The sequence below is a fragment of the Chelon labrosus genome, assembly GCF_963514085.1.
Source record: "Chelon labrosus genome assembly, chromosome: 7".
NCBI lineage: Eukaryota > Metazoa > Chordata > Actinopteri > Mugiliformes > Mugilidae > Chelon > Chelon labrosus.
The window spans coordinates 12,945,039-12,971,110 of NC_140343.1; the positions used below are offsets into that span (position 1 = coordinate 12,945,039).

At 41.7% G+C, this 26,072-nt stretch overlaps 1 protein-coding gene across 1 annotated transcript in view; it reads left to right on the forward strand.

Moving 5' to 3' along the window:
* The window catches only part of cacna1ea (calcium channel, voltage-dependent, R type, alpha 1E subunit a), a 93,078-nt gene that overhangs the window by 30,397 nt on the left and 36,609 nt on the right, over positions 1–26,072 (forward strand). Inside the window, 4 exon segments of the mRNA XM_084548492.1 lie at positions 4,216–4,476; positions 12,459–12,465; positions 12,468–12,572; positions 12,795–12,934. Of these exon segments, the coding sequence (XP_084404618.1) occupies positions 4,216–4,476; positions 12,459–12,465; positions 12,468–12,572; positions 12,795–12,934 (513 nt within the window).

The following is a 26,072-nucleotide window of genomic DNA, read 5'->3' on the forward strand; positions in this document are numbered from 1 at the left end:
AAACAATTCTACGGATTATGGAAAGTGAACATGGTCAGCTCAGTCATAAGCACATGATAAGAATAAATGTGGACTCTGCGGTTAGATAATAATTCTCCAACATGACATTTCATTAGATAACATCTTGGATGGAGGAACCATTAAAGAAATGCTGCATTAATCATACATACTGCCATACATATGTATTTTAATACATATACATTACATATTTACAGTAACTGGAGATAGTTGAAAGTGAGTCACCTATTAGCATTTATTAACTGATAACATTTATTAACAAACAAATAGTGATAATGATAATAATAGCCAAAAGAATAGAATCTTTCCAACTGCTATTACTCACAGCCAGTTTATCCAACCTGTAAAGTATTCTTAATCACAGCACAAATTAATACTAATCTGAGTCATGTTGGACTCACTCAGAGAGACCTTCAATAATAAAAAAAATGTTAAAACGTCACTGTTTGGTTCAGTGTGTTTTAATTTGAGAACAAACTCAAGCCATCTCCTACCACAAAGGCACTCTAACCACTTACTTACTACCTTTTTTCCAGGAAAAAAGCCCCATCACCCTTCCACCGTAATCATCCCTCTTGCTAACATCTAATTACCATAATTCACCCCTCACCTCTCAGCCAAAAAAGCTGTGGCTGCTGCTGTACACGCTCATCCTCGCAGAAACAGTGTAATGTTATCACTCGCTTCCTGCTGCGCAGTGAAAGTGGCAGAAGAAACATTTCTATCGCACAGTCAGCCAATAACCAAATGCAAGTAGAATGTGACTTTTACCCCAAGCAGTATTTGGCCTTATAACTCGAGGCGAGTGTTTCAGGGGAATTTGTAGGTGTCTTCTCAGCAGAGGATTTGATGTCTGTTACAGTATGTGTTCTATTTTTAATGCCTGTAATGTGCTGGAGCACTAATGAGTTGGAGGCCACACACCATTGATCACTGCCTTCGTCATACCGCCATCACAAAATCCCCATCAGTGCTGGTGTCGTGTTCAAACTCTCTCCTGTGGTTCATATCTTCTTTGTCTTCTCTTTCCACCGCGTCCGGTTTTCCGCATTGGATTTTTATCTTGCGTTGTCTCTCCCAGTTGGGCCATTGAAGGGTACCTTTTGAACATAAGGGTAGACATGAGGCGATGAATAAAGCCTTATCCCTGTTTTTAAAATGAAGTTGCTGTTATTCTGTTGTTGTTTTGTGGTTAAATATCCTACTAAAATCAGAAAATCAACAATATGTCTGTCTGCGTTTACATACGTTATGATTTTAAAACTTCTGTCTGTGGCTTTTAGCCTTAACTAAGTTATAATGAAGATGTGAATCTGTAAAAACAGATAGTAAGAACAGTTAGAACAAGATATCTCCGCTACACACAACTGAATGGTGAAGTTTTGGGTACTATTTTCAGCCAGACATAAATACACTTCTAGTCTTGTAATGAGTGTGTGGCTGAGCTTATAAGGGATTGACAAATATGGGAATCGTAAAATAAAAATGCCTACTAAGTTCATTAAAATTACTACACAATGTCAAACAGTGCACACATGTTGGTTTACACCTCACAACTTCAGATAAAGCCCAGACTTTGTGTATGTGTTTCTGTGTGGATGCTTTTCTGCATGTCAGCATGCACAAGAGTATACACGAGTCTAAATATTTAGAAATATACTGTAAATGCAGGGCATTAGTGTAGACGTGTGTGACAAGTGCATGTAAGTCATTCACTTTTAGTAGACAGCTATGAAAGTCTATGGCACAGAGGAAGGGAGGGGTTACATTGCAGAACAATTGTGTTGAATCGTTGTAGCCTTTTGGCATTTCAGTTGATTTATTAATTTAGTTTTTGATAATAAAAATATAAAATTACACCATAATCATTAAAAGCACACACTCAAAATATGTAGTTTCACTTAAATCATTTTATGTTTTCAAGGTTAACATGATTAAATCATGTGGGATTTATATGAAATCCAGCCATTTAACATTTGTTAATTTTAGTCATGTAGATCTAACATGATATAATCAAGCAAGACTATAGAGTCCTGGCATAAATTGAGCTTTTGCAGTGGCGATGCTGCTTGGTTTTGTGTATATACTAAAAACAACTGAACAATAGTGTCTTAGACTGCCAGCAGAGTACTCACCTGTGGACCTGTGGGGTAGCGGTTACAGACGCAACTTTGGGACCAAAGCGTCCCCGCGTCAACGCTAAGGTGCCAACAAAGTACAAGTTCTTCTTGAGCACATAACTCCTAAACTGCTGCGATGTTTGCACAGGTTGTGGACTGCACAGGTGGCAACACACTGCTCCAAGTCTACACTACTGGATGGATCAAATGCAGAGAAAGAATTTCCCCATGTGGGATTAATACAGTAACGGTGATTAACTTCATTTGCATGGGCTGGACCAATACAGTTTACTGGCAAGATTGTACTGCTCGAAAAATAGTTGGAGCCGAATGCAGTAACTTAGTTGGACCAAAACTGTTGAACTGAGTTGGAACTAAATGTTGCAAATTAATTTGGCCAACAATATTAAGTTAAATTGGATCCAACTGTAGGAATTAAGGAAAATGAACCTTAGTGAATTAAATTGAGCCAACCTAAGTACATTAATTTGGGCCAACAGAGTTGTTTTAGGTTCAAATTCAGTTAGAAATCCTGTCCATAATATGTTGGTGTTATTCAACAAGCTATTTTCTGAGTGCATTGCTTGCTCCACCTTGATGTTTCTCATGTGCATTTGTCCCTGTCCTCTCATTTCTCTCCTTCATTGTAAAAATCTCTCACAACCTTATGAGAGTAAACACGACCATTTCCAACCAGAGCACAACAACTCGACCCCCTCCCCACTATCATGGCTCGCAATAGTGGGGTTTGAACCCTGTAATTAGCCAAACATCCTCGCTGCTGTCCTCCCGAGTGTCTTGCTGGCGCTGGGGATTTCACAACAGGTGTTTACTCCTCTCCAGATCTGATGCGTGACCAGCATTCAGTTTGCTCCCCCTGAGGCGTGACTACGCACGGTGAACAACAGTCAAGTCGAAGCCAATGTCACAGCCTGGCCCCCCTTCTGATGGCAATTAACCAACCGCCTATCGCATAAAGGTCTGCACGGATCGTGCAGTAAAGCTGGTATATTAAAAGATTGTTGTGCACATTTTCTCCAAAACCAGTGGCGGCTATCATTTGGAATTACGCGCTTGCAAAACTGACTAATATTTAACAATAATCTTTAGAAGATGGAGGCAGTGTCATCCTATATTTACTGGATTTACTGGTGGCTTTATTGATCCCATAGGACTCTATTTTCTGCCAGGACACGACTCGTTAACTAGATCCGTGCATAGTAAACTGGGCTGGACAGAGGTTAGGAGAGGTGTGTTGATCATGTCGCATTAGGAGACACTGTTGTGTTCTCTCCTCTTGGTCTTACACTGCGGGGAAAGGAGAGACGCTTCCTTGCTATTCTGCTGCAGACAGCACAGGCTGAGGGTTTTCTTTCCCCTTGCCTGACACGTAGTTGACAGCTTGTTTTGTTCGCGCTGTTTCGGGGGAAAATGTTGTGGAAAATGCCAAAGTTCTTTTTCCGTCGTGCTCTTACGCACGCAACATAGGGTAGCGCTCTGGCGGTAGGTGGCCAACAGAGAAGAGGAGAGAGGAGACAGGAGTGATGTGCTCTGAATCAGTCAGCGGGCTGTTGCTAGTTTATTTAAAAATCCATGGAACGACCTGCTCTCCTGCTTTTCGCTCAGGGGACTGAGGATGGCTGAAGACGTGACCTGTTGCGGCTTTTCTCTGAGATTTTAGTGTTTGGGTAAACAAAGCGGAGCAAAATGAACCAGTGTTCACAGCTCAATTTAGGATGGCGGATTGTTAAATGAAGAGGAGTTGAATTACTTTTTGGATTTGTGTTCTTCTTCGCGCAGGGCGCACTTGAAAGCGGTGGAATTGTCGTTGGCGCCCTGACTGGGCTCCTCGCTGAATCGACTCTTTAGATTTTTAAGTTTAAGAGCACTGATCGCGGCGTTGTTGTTTTTTTTTTTAGCCAATAACACTGATGATGGACTAAAACTGGTCAAGACATCGCCACCCTGCTGCTGTCACGCAGAGCGCAGCACCGCACCCTGCTTTCTAGGAGCGTATAACCTCCTTTGCTCCCTTTTCTCAACTTGTCTTCCCTCCCGTGTGGTTTGCTCTTGACAGAATGGCCCGTTTCGGAGACGAGGTCCCGGGCTTGTTGAGTTCAGGGGATGGCGGCTCAGAGCGCAACCGGAACCGCGATGGGGCGGCCGTGTCTACAGGTGGCATCTCCCCAGCCTTCAAGCAGACCAAAGCGCAGCGTGCCCGCACCATGGCCCTGTACAACCCTATTCCGGTCAGGGAGAACTGTTTTACCGTCAACAGGTCGCTCTTCATCTTCGGCGAGGACAACGTGGTCAGGAAGTACGCCAAAAAAATCATTGAGTGGCCATATCCTTTTCTGCTTCATGGTGATAACACACTCCTCCAGTATGTGCAAAGACTCACGTAGCATAAAGTACAAAGGTGAGTAAACAGTTGGTAAACAAACAACCTATTTTATTTATTTAGTTTATTCGTGTCCCCATAACCTGAATAGACTGTTCTCATATTTCCATGGCCACAGTTTCACAAAAAGTCACCCAACAGGAAAATCCCCAAATGTTTCTCTCATAGTTTCTCGAGGCAGTGGAAAATCAGTGGTAAATTTCAGCACCATGGACAGCGAACATGGGACTCTTGTATCATTCATCTCCATACACACATAGTCTTCATTCAGTCTGGGAGTTGTATGAATGATAAATTACTTTTCTTGTTCCATTAACATTGATTAATTATTGAAGCACAGTTCAATATAGTCTGATACTGTGGAGCAGAGAACGAGGGTTAGAGAATGTGGGACTGAACAAGCACACAGTCTGATTGTTAACACGTTAGTGGCACCATGTTAGCACATTTAGGTCAAATCCAAAAGTGGAAGAAAAGAGTTATCAGACTGAGGCAGATTAATATTAGTATTACTGGTGAAAGGGAGTAGATGACAACACTATTTTTCCACCACATTCACTGATCAATTATGCACAGTTCATACATCATAGTCAAGTAGAGGTTGGTCAATTAATCGACTGGTGAACCAAATAAAATTTATAGCTCTGTAGACTGAGTATCTGGGGGATTAATTGGGCAAAGCATGACATCTGAAGATATCTTCTTGAACTTTTAGGAAGTGTAATCTGCATTTTTATTATTATTTTTTTTCCCCACTACTCTATCATCTGTGTCACTATCTGCCTAAATTATGCCTTTTGTGCTGTTACATGAACCATTACTGGACTGGTATGTAGTGACGCCCTCCTCTATTAGTGAAAACGGAGAGACTTTATATCTTCCCTCCCTGTTGCTGAGAACGACCACACAGGCACTGAGACAACACGCAAATGTCCATTGGTGGTGTGTTTGTGCTGCTGCTGCTGCTCCTGCTGCTGCACAGCTCACCAGGTGTCCCAGCCAGGTGTGGCCTCTTCACTGACTATTGTTCTGCTCCATTCAGCAGCTTCCTGACTGACTGACTAGCCTACTGCTGATTAAAAAAAAACAAAAAAACAACTAGCAAATAGAATGAGTGCGCTTCCATTGTGGATTTACTTTTGGTTTGTCCCTTTATTGAGGTGATTAGACAGAGAAATGGATCTCGATCAACAGTTTTGGGGGAAAAAAGGCTTGAGCTGTGTGTGTTGGTTATCATATTACAGATATTACAGATATTACAGCCATCCAGCGGTTAGGTCGTTACCAGTAATGACTCCACCTTCAGGCACATTTTATACTCAGCAGCATGAATTGGCTTTGAATCAAAATACTGTTTGTGCTGTAGTGACTGGAAGGAAATCAGCCAGACTGCATAACCTTCAGGTTAATGTGCTGTTGAGGAGGGAGTGTCTTATTACATCTAATGAGCTCTACTGTATCTGATTAAGAGACATTAACAAGAATTATATGTAATGATGTCTGATCGCTGTGTCATGTGCCATTACAACTAGTCATTACTCACCGAGTCATACTTTATTGAATTGTTTGCTAATATTGTTTTGAGGAAAGTGGGGCTGAGCTGAGTGACGCTGTGTTCTGGTCAATCTTCACTCTGGAGCGTGAGGATCCAGGCACAGCAAATAAAAGAGGCAGGCCCTTTTGTATTTCACTACTTGTGAAGAGCCTCACTGACGCGATAGATCCTATCTTCAGTGGTGCTTATTGGCGAAAGACGTCGTCACATCTGATATGCAAAGCAAAGCAATTCCACACTGTTAAATCTATTACCAAAGTATTATGAGCAAATTACCCGCTTTCTTTCAGATGCTTAGATGATAGACGATCTAGATGTGAAACTAGAGCCAGTAGCCCATTAGATAGAAGGTGTAACATCCAGGATTGCTCTGTCCAAGGGGAGCTAACAGCACCTCCAAAGGTCACCAACGAACATGTTACAGTGTATGTCTCTTTTCTAATCCGCTCACGTTGTGGTTTTACGGTTTTATCTGCCAGACTATTTCTTGGCTAGGCACAGCGACTCCCTGGAGTCTTGTTGTCACTGTAAAAAAAATTGCCAGTCAACCAGCAGATGTCTTGATTATAACATCTTCAATTTTGCAAACTCGGGATTCCACCATTGGTTGGAATGAAAATGCAGCTAAACATTTTGTGAGGACTGTGCAAAGCATCCTCAACGTCCTCATAGATATAGAAGTAGAAGAACACACGCACATATGCATGCACGGTCTCTGCAGGATGTCTCGTAAAGGTCAGCCTTGTGTTTTGTGCTGTAACCTCGCCATAAGAGGCTCTTTTTTTCTCTCTGAGTGCTCAATTAACAGCAGATGATCCATTCAGGAATCATCCAGAGAGGCCTCTGTGGTTGGATGTGTAACACTGGAGTGTGTGGGCTCAGAGAGAATTGATATGCTCTGAATCAGATTGATATTTAATATTTATTTGAGTGCACGGTGCCTCTCATACGCGTCTCAGTGCCAACTCGTGGGAGTGGTTACATGTGTGTGCGCGAATCTGACTGTCAGCTAACAGCCTGAGGGTGAAGTCGATGGAGGCCGATCAGGGCCTGGCAGGGAAGAGGCAAGGCTAATGAAGCACACAGTCTGAGTTTGGTGTGGCAGGCCTTGTGAGGACGGGCAGCTGCTCCTTCTGTCTGATCCCCACTGGGATCCCCCGCAGTGGGAAGTTTCCCATTGAGAAGGTACACTTCTAAATAATTGATTGTTGGATTTAATAGTTTGTTTCATCAGTGATGCAAATAGAAATAATCATGTGAGAGGTCTTTGGCAGTCTTTGAGCTTTTAAGTGTGAACTGGTGCAACAAGTAGACAATATTTCATCATCTATGTTTTAGGGACATACTTTTCATTCTGTGACCTAAGCAGGTTTTTAAACTGATTGATAATTTAATTAAGGAGGCATTAGATGGTAGGTTCTTTGCAGATGCCTCTAGACTGAGCTTAAAATTCAGGGAGACCATTAATTTTGCTCTGACTAAATTGCATCCTTGCATGAAAAATGGAAATGGAAAATTAGGAAGGAAATGACCCCTTTGGCCTCAGTGTAGTTATGATCCTATGCTCATTTGTTCGAGGAGCAGTTTTTCCCACTTCTTCTTCTTCTTCTTCTTCTTTAATAAGAACCAATCTGTAAATTGAAAGCAGGTGAGAAAACGTGTGACTTACGTTTCACTCTCAAATGATGGTAATATCAAGGCCATTGGGATCGTATATTTCCTGACAGAAGAGCATAGAGTAAAGGTCTGCGGCTCTGAGTTGACACTGTTTGATGGCAGGGCTGCTGTATATGTACACCACAGACTGATCTATGGTCACATTTATCCTGAAGATTGATCGGCTGGTTTAGGCAAGCCACTGAGGTGTGGAGATTATGATGGAATTGAGCTATGATGCAGTGGCCAGTTAAATCATTCATTTGCCAACAACTTTAATAGTTTGCCGACTCCATTAACTTTGTATTTTGAATTCTCATCAGAGATGTAAGTTGCAGTGTTTCAATGTCTTTATCGTTTTTCTCCACCAAGCTTAAATGGATTTATTTTTCCTCTGAATGCAGATTGCACTTCTGGCGTTCCTTCTGTGTTTGTATATTTAATGCTGCTCTCTGCCTCTAACACACGCTCATACACACACACACACACACGTGTCACAGATAATTCACAGATTTCCTATGATTCAGGCTCAGATGCTCGTGATTCATTTTTATTTTCACTTCTGCGTAATAATAATCACAGGGGCGTGGATCCAATCTAGGCTTGAGTGTATTCACAGATGCACAGGGCATCACACTCTGTGATCCGGGTCTATTTTTACTCGCATGTTTGAGGTATCGAGGCAGAGTGCCAGCGTCACTGTGACTCAGAACCGCTCACGAGACACCTCGCTGATGAAGCTGGTAGACGGATAGCGATCGGCGTCACACATCAGCTGATATCCAGAACAACAGGTTACTTGATGAGTGTGTAAATCAACACTGAATTCTTCAGCATTAAGCAGGGAGATATTTTTAAATGTCTGTGGAAGTTAGTGATGTTGTTTGGAGACTCTTAATTTAATAAGGAAGCGCTTTTCTGTAATTATGTAACTGTATACTGTATAAAGGCGGAAGAGGTCAGGTGTTCAGTTTGTTTATGAAGCATTTCACTGATGGTGACAAACCAGAATATGACCCAGACCTTGATGAAGGCCATGAGCATAAATGTGTTGCTTTAATAAATTTGTTACGTACAGTGCACAACAAATGGTGCTGGTGTCTTGACCTATTTATATTTATTTTCCTCCTCAACACATATTGATAGTCGGTGTCCTTGTGTCAGAAATAGAATTTCTGGTCTCTATGGAGGTTTTATCATCTCATGTTAATAAAGGTGAACACTTTTTTACGACCTGGACCTTACTTCTGGCATAAAATACGATCATTTACTCACCCATATAACTTTTGCGTAATTTGTAGTCTTTCGTGAGATATTTAGATCCATCCATCTCTTAGATCCATATAGTGGGAGTGACTGGGGCACCGAAACGCAGCCTCTAAATAACGCATTATCTGCCGCGAAACTCTCGCTATGGTTTGTCCACTACCTCAGAATCGGAAAAATATTCTATTTCAGCTATGTTGCAAAAAACTAGCAGTAGTAAATTACAAGTAAACAAGCCAACCGCTGCGGGTGTGCGCGGCACTCAGCGATGACATCATCCAGGTGAGAAGACATCATCCGGGGTCTGTAGATTGACCTACAGACCCTGGATGATGATAACAGGTAACTCCGGACTCAATGGGGAATAGCACTAGCGTACAATAACAAAATATTGGTGAAATGAACGGGTTTCGCGGCAGATAATGTGTTATTTAGAGGCTGCGTTTCAGTGCCCCAGTCACTCCCACTATATGGATATACGCAGATCTAAATATCTCCCGAACGACTACAAATTACACAAAAGTTATATAGGTGAGTAAACGATTGTATTTTATGCCAGAAATAAGGTCCAGGTTGTAAAAAACAATACTTCCCCTTTAAGTGGTCCAGTTTGGAAAGTACAGATTTGGTTCCCTCTTGTTTTCAGTTTTTTAAGTGTATGCTATGTACCTCGTGGCAAACAGCAGACACACAGAGTTAGCTACTCACTGCTGAATTTAATTGAGCATTTTGCCACCAAAAGAGACAAATATTTCTTTTAAATTTTAATTTTTGGCCTCCATAGATAACTTCCCCACTCGTGAGAACTGTATGGTGGATAACGTTTGATATAACCCACCAGTTTAAATGATACCATGGCTTAAAGTTTTGCTGATTGGAGGCCAGTTTGAGTGACATGTGGGTGCCCTGTCAGGTCGCTGGCTAGACACTGGATTTCAGAACCACGTTTTAATATTCTTATGGGTCTTTTCATCGATGCACTCAATAGGCTGCATGCTTTTAGGGTAAAAATGTGTGTCATGTGAATGTAAAGGTATGGTGAACATCTTTATTTAGTCCACATTATGTTTTAAACTAGTCTGACCTCACAAGACCCGTAAAATAAGAATAAACTAATTAAAGCTGGCACTCCGGTCTATATAGGGACTATACACATTATTTTGACAAAAGATGCAAAACAAAGAAAACAAGAAAAAAGATTACAACAATACTAAGTATTTATATTCATAAAGTGTATAAGATAAGTAAATACATAATTGCTTTTACATGTAATTGTATATTTTTAGAAAATGTTGTTTATTTGTTGTTGCTCTTCACAATCTCTCATCCGGTATTTATAATTAGCCTGAAATGTGGCCTCAAGCTGAGGCTTTTTTTTTTTTTTTTGTAGATGTGTGTTTGTGTGTTTGTGTGTGCACAGAAATACCACCACAGCGATAGTTCAGCTGCCCAGTAACCGTCTTGTAGCATTGACTTTTGGCTGCCAGGGAAGGCTGTTGCCGTGGATACCTCTCTATCTTCATTTTCTCTCTTTTCTCCCCTTTCGTGCATCCCTTTCTCTCTCTCTCTCTCTCTCTCCTTCGGTCTCACCCTCCATCTCCCTCCCCCTACAGCTTGTTGTGTTTGAGGGAATGCCGGGTGTGGCGTCTGGCTGCTGCTGAGAGACTTCAGTGAGGCTAAAGTGAGGCTGGTTATTGTTGGCAGAAGAGAATCAAAAGATATACTTCAGGTACAAGCATAAAACAAACCTTCAGCTTGAGACACACACACACGCGTTATGTCACTGAGCCTCTATGTTTCCCAGCTCTTCATCTGCTATTGCTGACGGCTGCTGTGGTTTTATAAATCCACTGAGTCAGTCTGGGGAGCAGCCCAGGTTTAAGTCAGAACCCCTGCAGGCGGGTGGGAGTAAGATTTTATTTGCTCGGTTTATTTAACTTCTCATCACTCACATGTCCCTGAGTAACCCTGCTGGATACAGCTCCCAGCTCAGCATCGATCTGTCCGGTGTCAGTCTTATTTGGGTCTCGTTGCCTCCTCCTCCTCCTCGCCGCCAACCTGTTTCGCAAGCCTCCGATTCTCTATATAACCATCAGCTTCTCCTCCAGTGAGCGCCCTTCATCCTTCTTATCACTATCTCATTCTTCCTCATTATCTCTGCCTCCTTCTTTTTTTCCACTCTCCTTCCCTCCTGGCTCCTCTGCAGATTTAAACTCCCTTCCTTCCTCCCTCTTCTGCACATAACCAGGAGAGGAGACACTGCCCACGCAGAGCATTAGACAAAGAGCCCCAGAGCCGACTGTAGTTGAACCAACAACCAATACAGGTTTCACAGTACAGACAGAAAAGCTTGTAGCAAAAGTGACCCCGTTTAAAGGGTCACGTCTCAGGCCCGCTCACCCATCCCTCCTTGATAAGCCTTCTGTCACTGTAGCATGTGTGTGTCTTTGGTCTCTGAGTCCCTGTCGGCTGCAGCTGACCTCAGATAAGTTAGAGCCTGTGTCTGGTTGTGTCTTCAGCCCCGGGGCTTATAACTTGCCAGGTTAATTCTGTTTCATACAGAGGAGTCAATGCTACCCCGTCTATCTTTGTTTACATGACACTGTAATAGCAGTGCTGCTGGCTTTGATGCACTGTTATTAACTAAATCTGCTTTTTTTTGTTCCCAATCCTGTATCTGAAGCTTAATCTACATAAGGGAATAGTGGCTCTCCTTGGTTTGTATTCACATCACAGTATAATCTCTGGTACTACTTATCACACTACTCACATTTCCTGAACTACTGTTGCGTATTGATGAATAGAACGCCTCATATTTGTATTTGTGACACGGAAATCTGCTCAGAGATGTTCTTTTTTTTTTTTAATAATCCTTGTGTCTCTGGAAAGATGAGTCTGGCAATAGTCTATATTCATCTTACTGGAAACGCATCCAATGAAAAGAACGAAACAGCAATAAATTGATCGAACTGTTAAGCCAAATTCTTTTATAGCTTATTTCTCTGTGCCATAGACTTCTGATTATAACAAGGCTGTGAGCCATAGTGTTGCATGGTTCTGTACCAAGATCCATGGGCTCTGTTGTTTATTTTGAGTTGATCCCACATACACCGACCTGCTGCAGAAAATACTCACAACTGCACCATCTTAAAATAGTCCCTGACAAACAGGTTAATCCCTTTGAATAACATATACAGATTTGGTTTTATTTTTAGCAAATTAATGAGATAATAATTAAAAAATAATGCCTTTTTTTGAAAATCTAAATCTACTTTTTCAGCAGGAGTGAATGGGCTCAGAGATAGTGATGCACAGGCAGAGGATGTGGTGCTGAGAGGTTGACTAACAAATATCAGTCGTTTTACAGGATTTGTTGACAATGAGCAAAATATGGAATCACTATTTTTCACTACTAGACTGTCGACACCATCCTTAACTTCAGCCTTCCACTCCGTTCGAGTACATGATCCTCACCACCATCATCGCCAACTGTATCGTCTTGGCTCTGGAGCAGCACCTTCCCGGAGAGGACAAAACACCCATGTCCAAAAGACTGGTGAGAGCCCCACGCACGTCCACATCTGCACACACCCACCTCGCAATCTGTTGTCTCTTAAGTTGCTGGAGCTAATAAAACATAAAATGAAAACAAGCTGCTTTCGATGTATCCTCGAAAAACCCGTACATAACACCTGCATGCACAGTGGTTCTGTGTCAGCTCCGTGTACGCTAATAATCACTCTAATTACCTGATTTCTCTCTTGCTTTGCACTGACAGGAGAAGACAGAGCCCTACTTCATTGGGATGTTCTGTTTTGAGGCAGGGATAAAGATCATTGCCCTGGGCTTTGTATTTCATAAAGGTTCTTACCTCAGGAATGGATGGAACGTCATGGACTTCATTGTGGTCCTTAGTGGGTGAGTCCAGCTCTCTGTGTGTGTCTATGTGTGTGCGCGCATTTGGATGCAGATCTGTGAAACAGGATTAGCATCATGACTTGAAAGGCAATGATGATTGTGTGAGATTTATGGAATGAAAATGACTGAACACAGTGTTCTTAGGCTCTTTTTAATTGTTTAAGGATTTGTTGATGAGTAGCTCACAGTTATTTCTAGCAGGTTTGATTGCACATGTGTGACAGTGTTTGTCCCTTGTTGTTCTTTTTGAAATTAGACTGTGAAATTGTGTGATCTGTGAGCTTAAGTTGCACAAGATGCCTGTTTAATTATTTCTTGTAACATTTTGTAATATCTACAATATATAAATGTGATTGCCATATATTCACAGATTGTCTAAGATCGGTCGGTGGCAAAAGCGGCACTAGACAACCTTTCCAGCTTATGTTTCCAAATGGTTTTACTATTTTGCGCGAGACCAGATTGAATTTTTCTCAGAGCCGACAGCCACCAACTACAGTGGACACAAAACAATCAGCTCCACTTTGAGACAAGAGAGAAGCTTGTCTGTGGTTAAACTGCAATTGCCATAAATTCATACGCCATAATAACACAGAGAATCGGTTCACCCAGACGACTAACTGTGAGGTTGCCGTCGGCTGTTGCTGTCGTCTGTCTGGTAGAATGAGCTGAAGAGTGCAGAGGCGATGGACATGTTGTTGAAGTGAGACAAGAGATGGAGTTCACTGAGAAGTTCCTCACAAAACTAAATGCCATTTTACTATTTTATCTGTTCAATCTGCAGCATCCTTGATTTAAAAAAAAATACATTTAAATGATTCAAACTGGATTAAAAAGTTTGTAGGTATTTTTCCAAAATATGGTACCGTGGTTTCCGCTGGAAGGACACTGTTTCCTTCTTTAGTGCCAGAAACAAATTTGACTTGTTTCCATTTGTTTCTGTCTGGTTTTCTTGTAGCAACTGGTTTGTTTCGTGGCTGGTAGTGGTATAATTAGCAACCTGGCTACTGTCCAAAGCAAGAAACAAGCAGCAAGAAGCAAGTACTGGACTAGAGACCTTAGTCTCATCGCTATGGTAAAGGCTGAATAATACATCTAGTTTTAACCCATAGGCAGATTCTGTAACTTATAAATCTATGAGCAATAAGTCCTGAATGTCCTTTTTGTACCCTCTCACATGCCTAAAATCTCTCCATCAAGTTCTGATGTGGACAAATAAAGTTACAGCCAAGGCTTATAAGGAGCCAAGCAAAACAGTGATGGCGTCATTGTGCTATAGTTGTTACATTGTGCAGTCAGAGTCATAATACTAAGTTAAAGCAAATCATGTGTTTAAAGCTGCTTTAAATATGACAAGAATCTACAGTTATTGTGAGTGGAGTTGGTCTGCGTTCTTGTCTCGGCATGAATGAAATGTGTGAGCCATTATCTGTCCGTCTTGTCAGCACCAGGCAGGTCAGTAGTGGCACAACGCCAGAGCTTTGGGTTTCATGGCTATTTAGCCATACTTTACAAAAAACTTCACACAAAATACAAGACAGCATTCAGAAATAAGGCCTAAGTGTCTTTAAAAGTTTTCTTGTTGAGGTTTTAGGCTCTAGTTGATCTGCTTAGCTTTTTTCTCATGCATATGTACATGGACAAATACTGTATGCACACAAGTCGGATACAATACACAAATACACACGTATGATATGTCAAATTAACATGTAAAGATTCTACATATCCCAGAAAACAACTGCAAGCTAGTAAACAAGTATGTTAACGAAGCTGGAACGCTACTTCTAAATCATCTTTGTAAATAATGAATGAGGAAATAAGTGCACTCAACACATTTTTAGACTAAATACACACTGTAAATTTCCTTAATAATACTGAATGTAAATACAACGTACCACACCAGAGGGCACCTGTAACTTCAACCTGTTACTATCATAACACTTTTCAAGGTTAACCTGAACACAAGAGCTGTTGCTGACTGAGCTGCTGTGTACTGTTACTGTGGTGGTTACAGTACATAAATTACATGGCAGTTAAAGACCTGGGAGGGTTCATGTTTATCAGTTAGCCTGTTCTGCGGGGGGAACGTGTTACATTAAAGGACATTTTACAGCAGTTGCCCTCTCAGGAGACGTAGGTGCCTCATCATCAGAGCAGAGCGGGGAAATGTTCATGGTTTCAGAGGAGGAGCTTCATGAGACAGGAGATTGACACCCGTCTCTCTCACACACACAGACACACAAATTAAATATTAATCGATTCACAGCACAGAAGTACAGAGGGTGGCAGACCAGGTTCTTAGAGAATTCTACATGATTCTTGTTCCATTATTGATGAGGCGAACCCATGCTTCTTAAAGATACTCCTCTCGCTGTTGGGAAGGGTGTGAGGTTAGAGATACGTATGAGACAGGGTTGGTATAGAGATTAGTGTTTTGTTCCTGCGTTTTTAGCCTGTTAATCAGGGGACACCATTGTCACATATGGTACGCCGGTGAGGACACTCAACCCCACGGCAAATTACCGTGTGACCAAAATTAGAAGCTTAATTAAAACAGTGACACAGACACATGTTAATGGCTTTTTCTAATCTCACCTGCTTGAATATGAACAGAGAGGAAGAGAGTGAAAATGCAGAGGCTCTCCCAGGGGTGACAGATGCTTTAATCAGACTTCACCTTTCTGTGCGCTCAGTGTAACACTGATGTGTTGGTTTCTTCTGGTGCAGAGGCCAGTGTGTGCTGAAGCTGAAGACACTGAAATCTGGATACAATCTGTTTTTAAATGACTAATTATTATGTTATGAATTCTTTGCAGTTTTCTCTGCAGCTGTATGAACAGTTAAATACGTCAGGGAAAAAGAAAACAATATAAGAGTTTATTCCACTCACATGCGGTGACTTTGAGGGTTTTATTTTATTAATATCCAGCGTGATGAAGTGAGCTGCACGTAGATCTCTCTCCAAATCATCATTCTGGCCACAGCAAAGATAAATTAATGAGAATGTTCTCTCTCTGTCTCGCTCTTTTTCCTTTCACACACGGTCCATTCAGCCTTCACATGCACACATTCACTCACCTATAGGCCATCACTCAAGGTCTGCAGCCTTATTAGAAAGTGAATGAAGATGATGAGCTCTGCCGATAATATTAGATGAGTCACCAGCGCTGTCTATCAGTCAGTAATTAGGAGGTCTCTGCAGGCGAGAAGAGGCTGTGTTACAAATGTGATGCATGCGCAGACCCACCCACAGCCAAATACTGGACAGTCTTCATATTCATACACATATGTATAGTATAGGGTTCCTCCATTTTCATTTTGGTCATAAAGCACTTGAAACTGTGTGAAATCAAATTCATTGTTTTCTCACATCATATGTCTCGCACTATACACTGATCAGCCACAACATTAAAACCACTGACTGACTGAGAACATTGACCATCTTGTGACAATTTAATGTTCTGCTGGAAAACTTTTGGACCTGGCATTCATGTGGATGTTACTTACTGTACAACCCACCTAGACCAGACCAGACACTCCTACTAGAGAGCCTGTACTAAGCCTGAACCTTTGGAGCCGACCAATCAGAGCAAACTGGGCTTTTTAAGAGGCAAGAGGCCTCCCAGTCCTGTTTTTATAAGAAACTCATTTTCAGAAACAAATACTCCGCTAGCCATTTCAATAAAGCATATTAAACTTCCATCCATATGGCTCTGCAAATTGACAATATTGTTTCACTAAAATGACTAACCCCCAGGAGTGGCAGCAAGAACATTAACAAAAACAAATGGAGGCCAATTCATTTATTTTCATGTTATGCCTTTTTGGAGGGATTCTTAATAGGGATAGAGATAAACTAAGGCTGACAATAGAAACTTAAAGAAGGATGACAGAGGAGGGATCACTGTAGACATACTGTAAACAAAAGTAGCATAAAGTTGTGAAACAGAATGGCAGTATTGGGTATATTGTGCAGACCCATTAAGAATAATAACCATTAAGCATCTGCAGACCTAGCTCATGTTTCTGGTTACACACTCAGCTGAAATCTGTCCCTGTTTGCTCGCTGTGTAGCGAGCAGACAAACAACTACACTGACTCACCAGTTTATTGTTTGTACCTGTACAATCAAATTGAATTAAAACAACTCTGCAGCAAGTCCTGTTTGTGGAAGACTTTAATGCCTTGCAATTTTAGTCACCCAGGTGGGAACGTCAGTTAAACAGTACTCCAGGAAATTTAGCCTGTGGAGGCATGACACACGACTGTTAGCTCAGACTACAAAGCATGTGAACTTTCCTCAGTCAATCCCCCTGACTCACTCAACATCACTCGTGAACATGTGTAATTATGGAAGCATTCGCTAACAGTGTCAACGCTGGAGGCCGTGATTACCTCAGCAAGCTGCCTTGGTGTTTCAAGATGGCCTGTATTACACACAGAGAGCGAGTGGGAGGGAGGTATGAAAAACCAGATGGCTCTTGCTGTTTCCTTAAAGGCTGTTATCGTGTAGTTCGGGACTGTTGTGATTGAAATTGAAATGGAGGGACTGTGGGTTTTCTCAGGCCATCACACTTTCGCCAGCCAGTTGCGCCCGCTAAACAGACAAGCTGCGACGCGGAGACAGAGAGCAGCACAGGTGACAACCAGGGGAAACATGAAAGGAGAAAAAGAAAGTAAAGAGTGAGGTGTGAGAAAGTGAAGACAGAACAGAAAAATAGAGCTGTGGGAAATAAGAGCGACGCCTCTATGCGTAATCGTACGTACTAATTGGCACCTTGGCAGTCTCATTCGCTGGCAAGCCCTCAATTAGACTGGCAACATTTGGCAGAGGGCGACACCCTCCAAGGGTTTGTGTCACCACTATGTTGCCAGGCGCATGGGGGGGATGGGAGGGATGGAGTTAGCTCTGAGGGAGCTGATGAGAGTAAGTACGAGGAGACAGGAGAGATGAATGTGTTCAGTCAGTGTGTTCTCCATGACACACAGGTATAGGATCAGTTTAGGGAAGGAGCGTTAATGCTCAGATTGTTGGTGAAGATGGTTCAGTTTTTCCTCTTTACTCTAGAAAGCACAACTCTTTCCTCTGCTATTATCAGTGAAGAACAGAAAACATGTTTTTATTCTAAAATCGTAATGCCTTCATTTAGGAGTTAATTGGATAAACCAGTCAAAATAACTATACGGTTAAGAGAAACATCATCATGCCATCGTTTCATTTGTGTCGTGAGCAGCTGTTAAACTTGAAGATATCCAAATTCTGCCACACTTGCTGCCGTGTGTCTGAGATAAAAGCGGTGCGGTTGTCCCGGCCCTTTTTGGCCTCCGGTGTCTCCGCCGAGAGAGACTGTATCTCATCTTGCCTCTTGTGTGAACAGTTACGTGCTGCGGCCATCAATCTACATTCTTCCACTGATGTTGAAACTGGACAATGTCTACTCTGTTACCACTGCTGGGCAGGAAGGAGCGCTAACAGGAGAGCTTCAGATCAATCTCATGAGGGCTTCGCATCGATCCCAACACCCTCAGTATCAGCCAGCAATGCACACGACACGTTAGGTTAGAGTTACTTCTGTTTACATGTATGTTTTCCCCTTTAAATCCTTACAGTTTCTTTATATTTCTACCTTTGCGCTTATTTTCCTTTGTCTTTCATCCCGTTACATTCTGCCAGTCTTGCCGTGGCCGAGCTGCCCCGTTTCCGTGATATTATTATCTCTGAGTAGTTGTCAGGGTGTGAACATACTGTCATTGTACCTGACTCACAGTGTGTCAGGTACAGTGTGTGTCTTCCTGTCATTCATGCATATGAACCAAATGTGCCACTGCTGCATGTCTTTTAGCCAACAGCACCTTATGTCTGCTTGGCCGTCATACACCAGTTAGTACTGACTATATCAAACTGTCTCTCTCACACACACACACGCGGACACGCAGACAGACGTGTCCTCCCCAGTCTTATTTTCCATCTGCTGTCTGATCGATTGATGAGTTCAGACACAGCAGGGGTGGACATGTCCCCCTGAGCTGTTACCGTGGTGACTGAGGACCCCGCCCCAGGTCAGGCTGTCACTGGCTCCTGTCCTGCTGCTTTCCTGGTCAGTGTCTCCACAATTAGTCCCTACCAGGATAGATTTGTCAGAGTCTTTTCCGATGGTCTGATGGTGGAGTGTGAATATGTGCCTACTCTCTGAGTGTGTGACAAATGGAGGAAATGACGGAGCAACGGCAACAGTTTTCTTTCACAAATCAAAAAAAATTTGACAAATTTGTGTGCGATGACGATGTGAGAGAGGCTTGTTAGTGACATTTAATGACATCCTCTGTCTAGAAGTGGTGTTTCAACTGTGATCTTGCCAGTCAAATAATAATGATGACGCTGAGGAAGCAGACAGTCTAACAAGCTTTCTATCCCTGTTTGCCCCCCCCCCCCCCCTCCTGCCCCCGCTCTCCATCATCTTCATCGTTCTAACCATCATAAAAAAGAGGAGAGGGCCGTGAAACTGAAACCATTTCGAGGGTCTTTATGCAGTCTAGTCTGGTATTTGATCAGAGGAGATGAGGTTCACCGAGATGAAAGCGGCCCTACCTTTCGCTGGAACTCAAGTCAAATCCAATTTACCAGTGAAAGTTGCAGAAAGAGAATGAAGGTCAGGAACATTTCTCAATTATGACCTGGCAATTTGTCTTTACAAATTCAATTTGCGTTAGACCACCGTTTTGTTAGAATTTAAATTATCCATGCAGTGTATTAGTTTTCAGTGTGACATTTCTTCCTGAACTCTCCCTGGCGAAGGACAATGAAATGCGAGGGGAACGCAGTTTTTGCATGACTCAAAATATTATAGAATCTCCTCAGGTGGATTTCAGGAGTTCAGGAGGAAGTTATGTATTGTTTTGATATGTTCTGTTCTGTTGACTTTTAAACCTCTAAACTGGCTGCAAGTTTTTAATGTTTATATAGGTCCAAAATGGAATATAATATTTCTAATTTCATCTCCATTCGTGTAAAATCTGTGTGTAGCAAGGAGTGAAGGACTCAGTTGCAAGGATGAACAATTCTTTCAGTATTGATAGAAACCTGCTACTACCTACTCAGAATTGGTACGTTACGGTCAAGATCAATTATTATACTTGAAACAGAATGAGCCAAAAGAGCAAACTTGAAAATATCCAAGACCAGCAATGACCAGCGATGTTGTATGGTTTAGAGACCGGAGGTAGCAGAGCTGAAGATGTTGAGGTTTTTTCTCTGACCAGGATGGACAGGATCAGGAATGAGTACATTAGAACGACAGCTGAGATGAAGTTAGAGAGGCCAGGTTGAGATGTTCAGAGGAGGAATAGTGAATATATTGGTCGAAGGATGCAGAGGTTAGAGCTGCCAGACCAAAGAGGAGGTTTATGGATGTAGTGAAGGAGGACATGAAGGTAGTTGGTGTGAGAGAAGAGGATACAGAAGATTGGGCGAGATGGAAGCAGATTACCCCTGAAAGGAACAGCTGAAAGGAAAAGAAGAAGACATGGCTGGAGATTATTGGTGCGAGCGTCTTTGATAAGCATTTACATTGTACGGATGAGTGCAGAGAGAAAGGATGTTAAGTGCTGCAAAGAGAGATATTCAAGAGATTGCAGGGAGACTGAAACAGCTCCACCGTTCATGGTCATGGTCAGTGACGGAAAACGAACCACAGACATTAAATCAAGCCCTGACCTGGGAAACAAAAAAGAACTATAGAGAACCCCTTCTGATCTCAGCTGGTGTCTGGCTGCTGTGGAAAATACATCATCAAATGATTTTCCCATATATCAACCATAGATTAGCATCCGCAAAATAAAGTAAGAACGTAAACAGTGCTCTGTATGTGCACCATTATAAGCAGAGGTAGAGGTCTGTGGAATGCTTCTAACTGTGGATGACATAAGATATGAGATGCTGCTCAGGGTTGATTTGAGGTGTTTTGTCACTGTCACTATACAGTCAAGTGAAGCAGTCTTGCTTTTGTTTTATCATTAGCAAAACGTAGTGTGTTGCCTTTAATTTCAAAATCCTCAAGAGGTGAAATTGAAACCAAAGCCCAAATACATTCAACTAATTTCCTCATATTTCTATTTTTCCCTCAAATAAAGATTGAGACTTTACATGTTGAACTGCACTGGATTAAATCAGTCAGCTGTAAAGAATGTAATTGAAATGCTGCTGGCAATAATCCAGTAATACATTAAACAACAATTTGACACAGGAGCTGCACAATGAGTCATTTTAACTCTGTTCTATTTACCTTGGAAAGAGAAGCTGGCAATTACATGTCCCTACTCCACCACTCAGCAACAAAATCAAGACCACTTTGTTGTGCTTCCTCTGCTGGAATACTGTGGGGTTTTGACAACTTTACATGTTTTTTTGCACATACAAACACCGTCGCGGTCAGGACATAATCATTCAACTTCAATTTACTGAGTTGCTGACATCACAAATGCATGAAGACATACTTATCACCGGAACAAATACAGATCTTTTTGTGACTGACATGCATATTTGAAATGAATCACCTGTCATGGTTTCACTGGCGTGTTTCCTTTGCTCTTCATATTCGTGCAAACACTGGAAACAGTGTTGTTTAAACACCCAGAACAAAAAGTACAACACAGCTAGTTTGTGCCATCCATGTTGCTTGCACTGCTGTTGATGCACAGAGTGGCCATCTTGGATTTTCAGGGGTTGATGAGGCTCTTCCAGTCTTTCAAGTTGGAAATCCAACTTAAATTGGTATTTCAGTCAAAATGCGTTTTCTTGATGCTACTAGTATGACATAACATGTTGAATGCATCATGTTAGGGTTATGTTTACACTGTAAATGAAAGATTTTTATCCCCAAGCCACCGTCTGCTGATATTCATTCATTCATTCATCTTCTGTACCCACTTATACCTGTTAAGGGTCGCGGGGGTCTGCTGGAGCCTATCCCAGCTGTCCGTCTGCTGATATTTAAAACTCAAAACCCTAAAAAAAACTAATTTGAATATTTTATTTCATGCTGTGCTTTACAAAACTATTCAACAGTGTAGCTTCCACTTTTTCATCCTGTATGTGCCAAAGACTGATACCTACGCTGCACTGAATTAACATCCCTCGCTCATTGCCTCTCCGTCTCACCTCACTTTCTCACTGCTAACAGATGGCTAATAAATCATTTACTCTTATCAATTATTCATTCTGTCCAAAGAGCAAACATTTAGCTAACTGACACATAAACCAATATGCAGGCTGATACTCTGTTGATATGTGCTATATAAAGCCAGGCCAGCATCTCGGGGTGTTGATTTAATGAGCAGCAACATTTGATCTTGTGTGACAACTTGAATATCTTGTGAGTGAATGTACGGGATTCGGTGTGTTTGTGTGGAGAGGGAGTGAAAAGGACAGATGAGGGGGGAGTTTAAAAAAAAAAATGAGAGAGCACACTGTGGGAGGCAGAGAGGCTTATATCAACTAAACCAGAGAAGCCTGTAGGAGTTTCTCCACACTATTCCTTATTCTGTCAAGACCATCCGCTCAACACACACACACACACACACACACCACCCACCACACTGTGGGCCCCAGAGCTGCTGTTTTAATTGATTGTCATGCAGACGTCTTCCTAAATTGGGACTTTGTCATTTGTTTTATTCTGTCGATAATGTTAAACTTTTTATTCCCTGCACAGACTCTGTTATGTTGAAAGTGCTCAATGAGTTGTAAGATCCATTATTTTTATTTTTTTCCTTTTACAGCAGATCTGTGGTTAGGAAGGATTTAGATTCTTACTTAGGAGGATATATGCCGTCGTGGCAGCTGGGTGTTACATTTACTACACAGCAACAACGATACGTAATCTATTATTTAAACCACCACGTATCTATTTTTAATAAGTGAATGAGTCACTTCAGCTATTCCGCTGAAAAATGTGTTATCCTTACTGCTTTTATTGTCAGAGATGCTAACGTCGCAGAGAAAAATCCCCGTTATAAAACATAAATAGCATAAAACGTTTAGAAATGTTTGAAAGAGCAGCAGAATTTGAATATGCTGTGTGTTTCGTTGAACTGAACTGAGTCACTGCTGGAAGTTAGTACAAACCTATGCTGCCAAACTTTCTAACTGTGTTCCGGGCGAGGAGAGGGGATTGACTTAAGATTTAAAAATAACTGAATATAGCTACAGCTTGTAGTGAAGTGAAGAAACACGCCAACAAATCACTGTGACAGCAAAAAACAACAATCGCTCCATCATCTGTAGCTGTAAATCCGCTGGTTTCTGATTCTGAGAAAGTAGTAGTGTATTCTTGAATACATTGTTATTTTTTTTTTTTATTATTTCATTGTAATACTCCCTGACAAAAATATATGTTACATTATTCTTTGGTTAGTGTAATCAGTACTGACAGTTTTCTTCTTACAGTCATGTAAAACATTGTCCTGGTTGTCCAGCTAAGCTTTAACCTTCTCAAGCTGTGTATTCCTGCTGAGTGTTTGCTGGATTATCTCCTGCTGATGCAATATTCTGCAAACCATGTCACTGTATTTTACACACTGACATATTAATGACTGTATTCTACATGGTATATTGCTTTTTTGTTGTGTGGGAACCCTCCAGGAAGTCACAACTTGACAGGAAGTGAGGGCAATCACCAGCAGAAATTCTGATCGAGAAGGTAGAAATGCTTGACGTGGATCTTGTGAGCTTGTGATTACGAAATTGGAAGTTATGCACACAAAAATGCTTGGCACATAAATTCTTCAGGCATATTAGAAAATTACAAAGTAAACTCTATGTAATGCGGCACAGTGGCGTGGGTGTTAGCACTGATGCCTCCGGGTTCAAATCCAGGCCGACTTGGGGCCTTCCTGTGTTTGAACGTTCTCCCTGTGTCTGCGCGGTTTCTCTCTCTCCCACTGTCCAAAGACATGCTCGTTAGGTTCACTGGTGATTCTAAATTGGCCGTAGGTGTGCATGTGAGTGTCAATGGTTGTCTGTCTCTCTGTGTTAGCCCAGCAATAGACTGGCAACCTGTCTAGGGTGTACCCCGCCTCTCGCCCGATGATGCCTGGGATAGGCTCCAGCCCCCTCACAACCCTTCACAGGACAAACAGTTACAGAAGAATGAATGAACTCTATGTAACTAAACTCCAATACATGAATGTAACATTAACTTCCTTCATTTCTGAAAATGACAGCAAGCACCTCACATCTCAAATGGAACTCGTAAACTTGTGGTTACAACAGATGAAGTTGTGTACACAAAATGCTTGGAATTAAGGTGGCATTTCCAACTCATTAGAACCTCGCTGACAGACAACTCTTGGCACCTAGAAGACATCAAGCCAAACACCTTAACAAGCTAACAGCTGAGAAACGTTATTATGTAGGAAATGCAATGTAGGATAGATTAAATCACCATCCTTCTCCCTCATTTCTGAAAATGTTATATATCACAACTCATAACCGTGGACCTTATATAAAGTTTCCACTTATGAGGTTGTGAATACCACAAGAGGGGCTTTTTCATATGGACTGGTCAACATGACTCCTTTTGAAGCAAGCAAGAAATCAACAGTGTAGTTGTAAATCACAACATTCCCAGCAACAGAGGACAAGCTGAAAGCATCTACTGTGCATACTCACTGAAGCAACAGGTGCAGTCAAATAACCTGCTGATTGCAATTTTTTCCAAGAGCTATTCAGAGCATAGCTCCATCATGTACTAATGAAATGATAACAAGGTACCTGCTCTTGCTGGTGGAACAAAACTATCAAGAGTGCGAGAGAAATGTCCGTCAAATCCAACTGGTACGCACCCACACGGTCCTAACAAGCAGTCTCAGCAGTCAATGGAAGTGAATACACCTGTGTGAATGGACCGTAGCTGCCTTTAAATGGGTTTAAATTAGTTCAGAGTCCATATGAACACCCCCTCTTGTGGTATTCACAACCTTGTAACTGTACATGTTTTATAAGGTCACACATTTCCTGACCCTTTTCAAAAATGATGGAAGTCAATGGTAAATGAATATGTTTCAGTTTAGTTGTATAGAGATTTATTTGTAGTTGTATAATATGTATAAGTAAAATTCTGATGTCCTCAAATGATTCTTCTTCTTGTTATACCTTTTTCCTACATTAAGTAGGAGCTAGCTTGCTAACTGTTAGCCTCAGTGTCTTTTGGATGCCAGCAGTTGCCTAGCAGCAGTCTTCTCACAACTTACAGCTGTTATTAATCACTTAAACGCGTTTTAACTTCTCACATTCTCTGGCCTCTTGCGCTTCATCTAATACGCAATAATCTCATGTTGTCCATTCATTTATAATCAGTTGTTTTCAACCTGAACTAAAATTAAAGCAGTGTCTATTTATCTCAACCTCTCTCCCTGACCAGGCTTCTAATTTTTCACAGTGCTGAGTGACTTAAAGGTTTTTATGCTGCTAAGAGACCAGTGACCTGCTGCATGAAAGGAAAAGGGAAAAAACGATAACACTGACTTTCCTTTGCAAAATTGTTCTTTTATTTCCTATCTAAATGATAATCTTTTGACTCCCCAGCTAAGCACCAGAGGTGTAAACGACACCTGCAGTTTATCTCATATCGTTAGCATAGTCAGGTGCGCTCACATCATATTAGTCACCAGCTTGACAGTGACACGGAGCATAAGTCACAACGTTATCAGTATCACGGCATGGCGGCTGTCATGACAGATTTGTCACGCAGTGGGAAGCTGTCGGTTCCACGGGGTATGTCATTGTTACTCACTTATCACGGCTGACAACTCTGACCAGGGCATGAGCTCAGTCCACTACAGTGTGTGTCTGAAATGATGCCTGCAGGCACATGCAGGGTGAACCAAGATGTTTTTATGCTTGACAGCTCTCGGTGACTAAAAAGGACTTTGTTAACTTGTACTGGTTAATAAAGTGTTTGATGTTGCTGAATGAATCACAAACCAGACCCAATACAAAGAGTAAACAGATTAATGAATATTCCTGCAACCCGATGAAGGAGGAAATCAAGAGGGAGGAAATCAATTGTATGCCAAATTGCTTATTTGTGCCAAATCTGCCATGTGTCATGCTTCCCCTGGCTGATTTAATTCTGCCAAC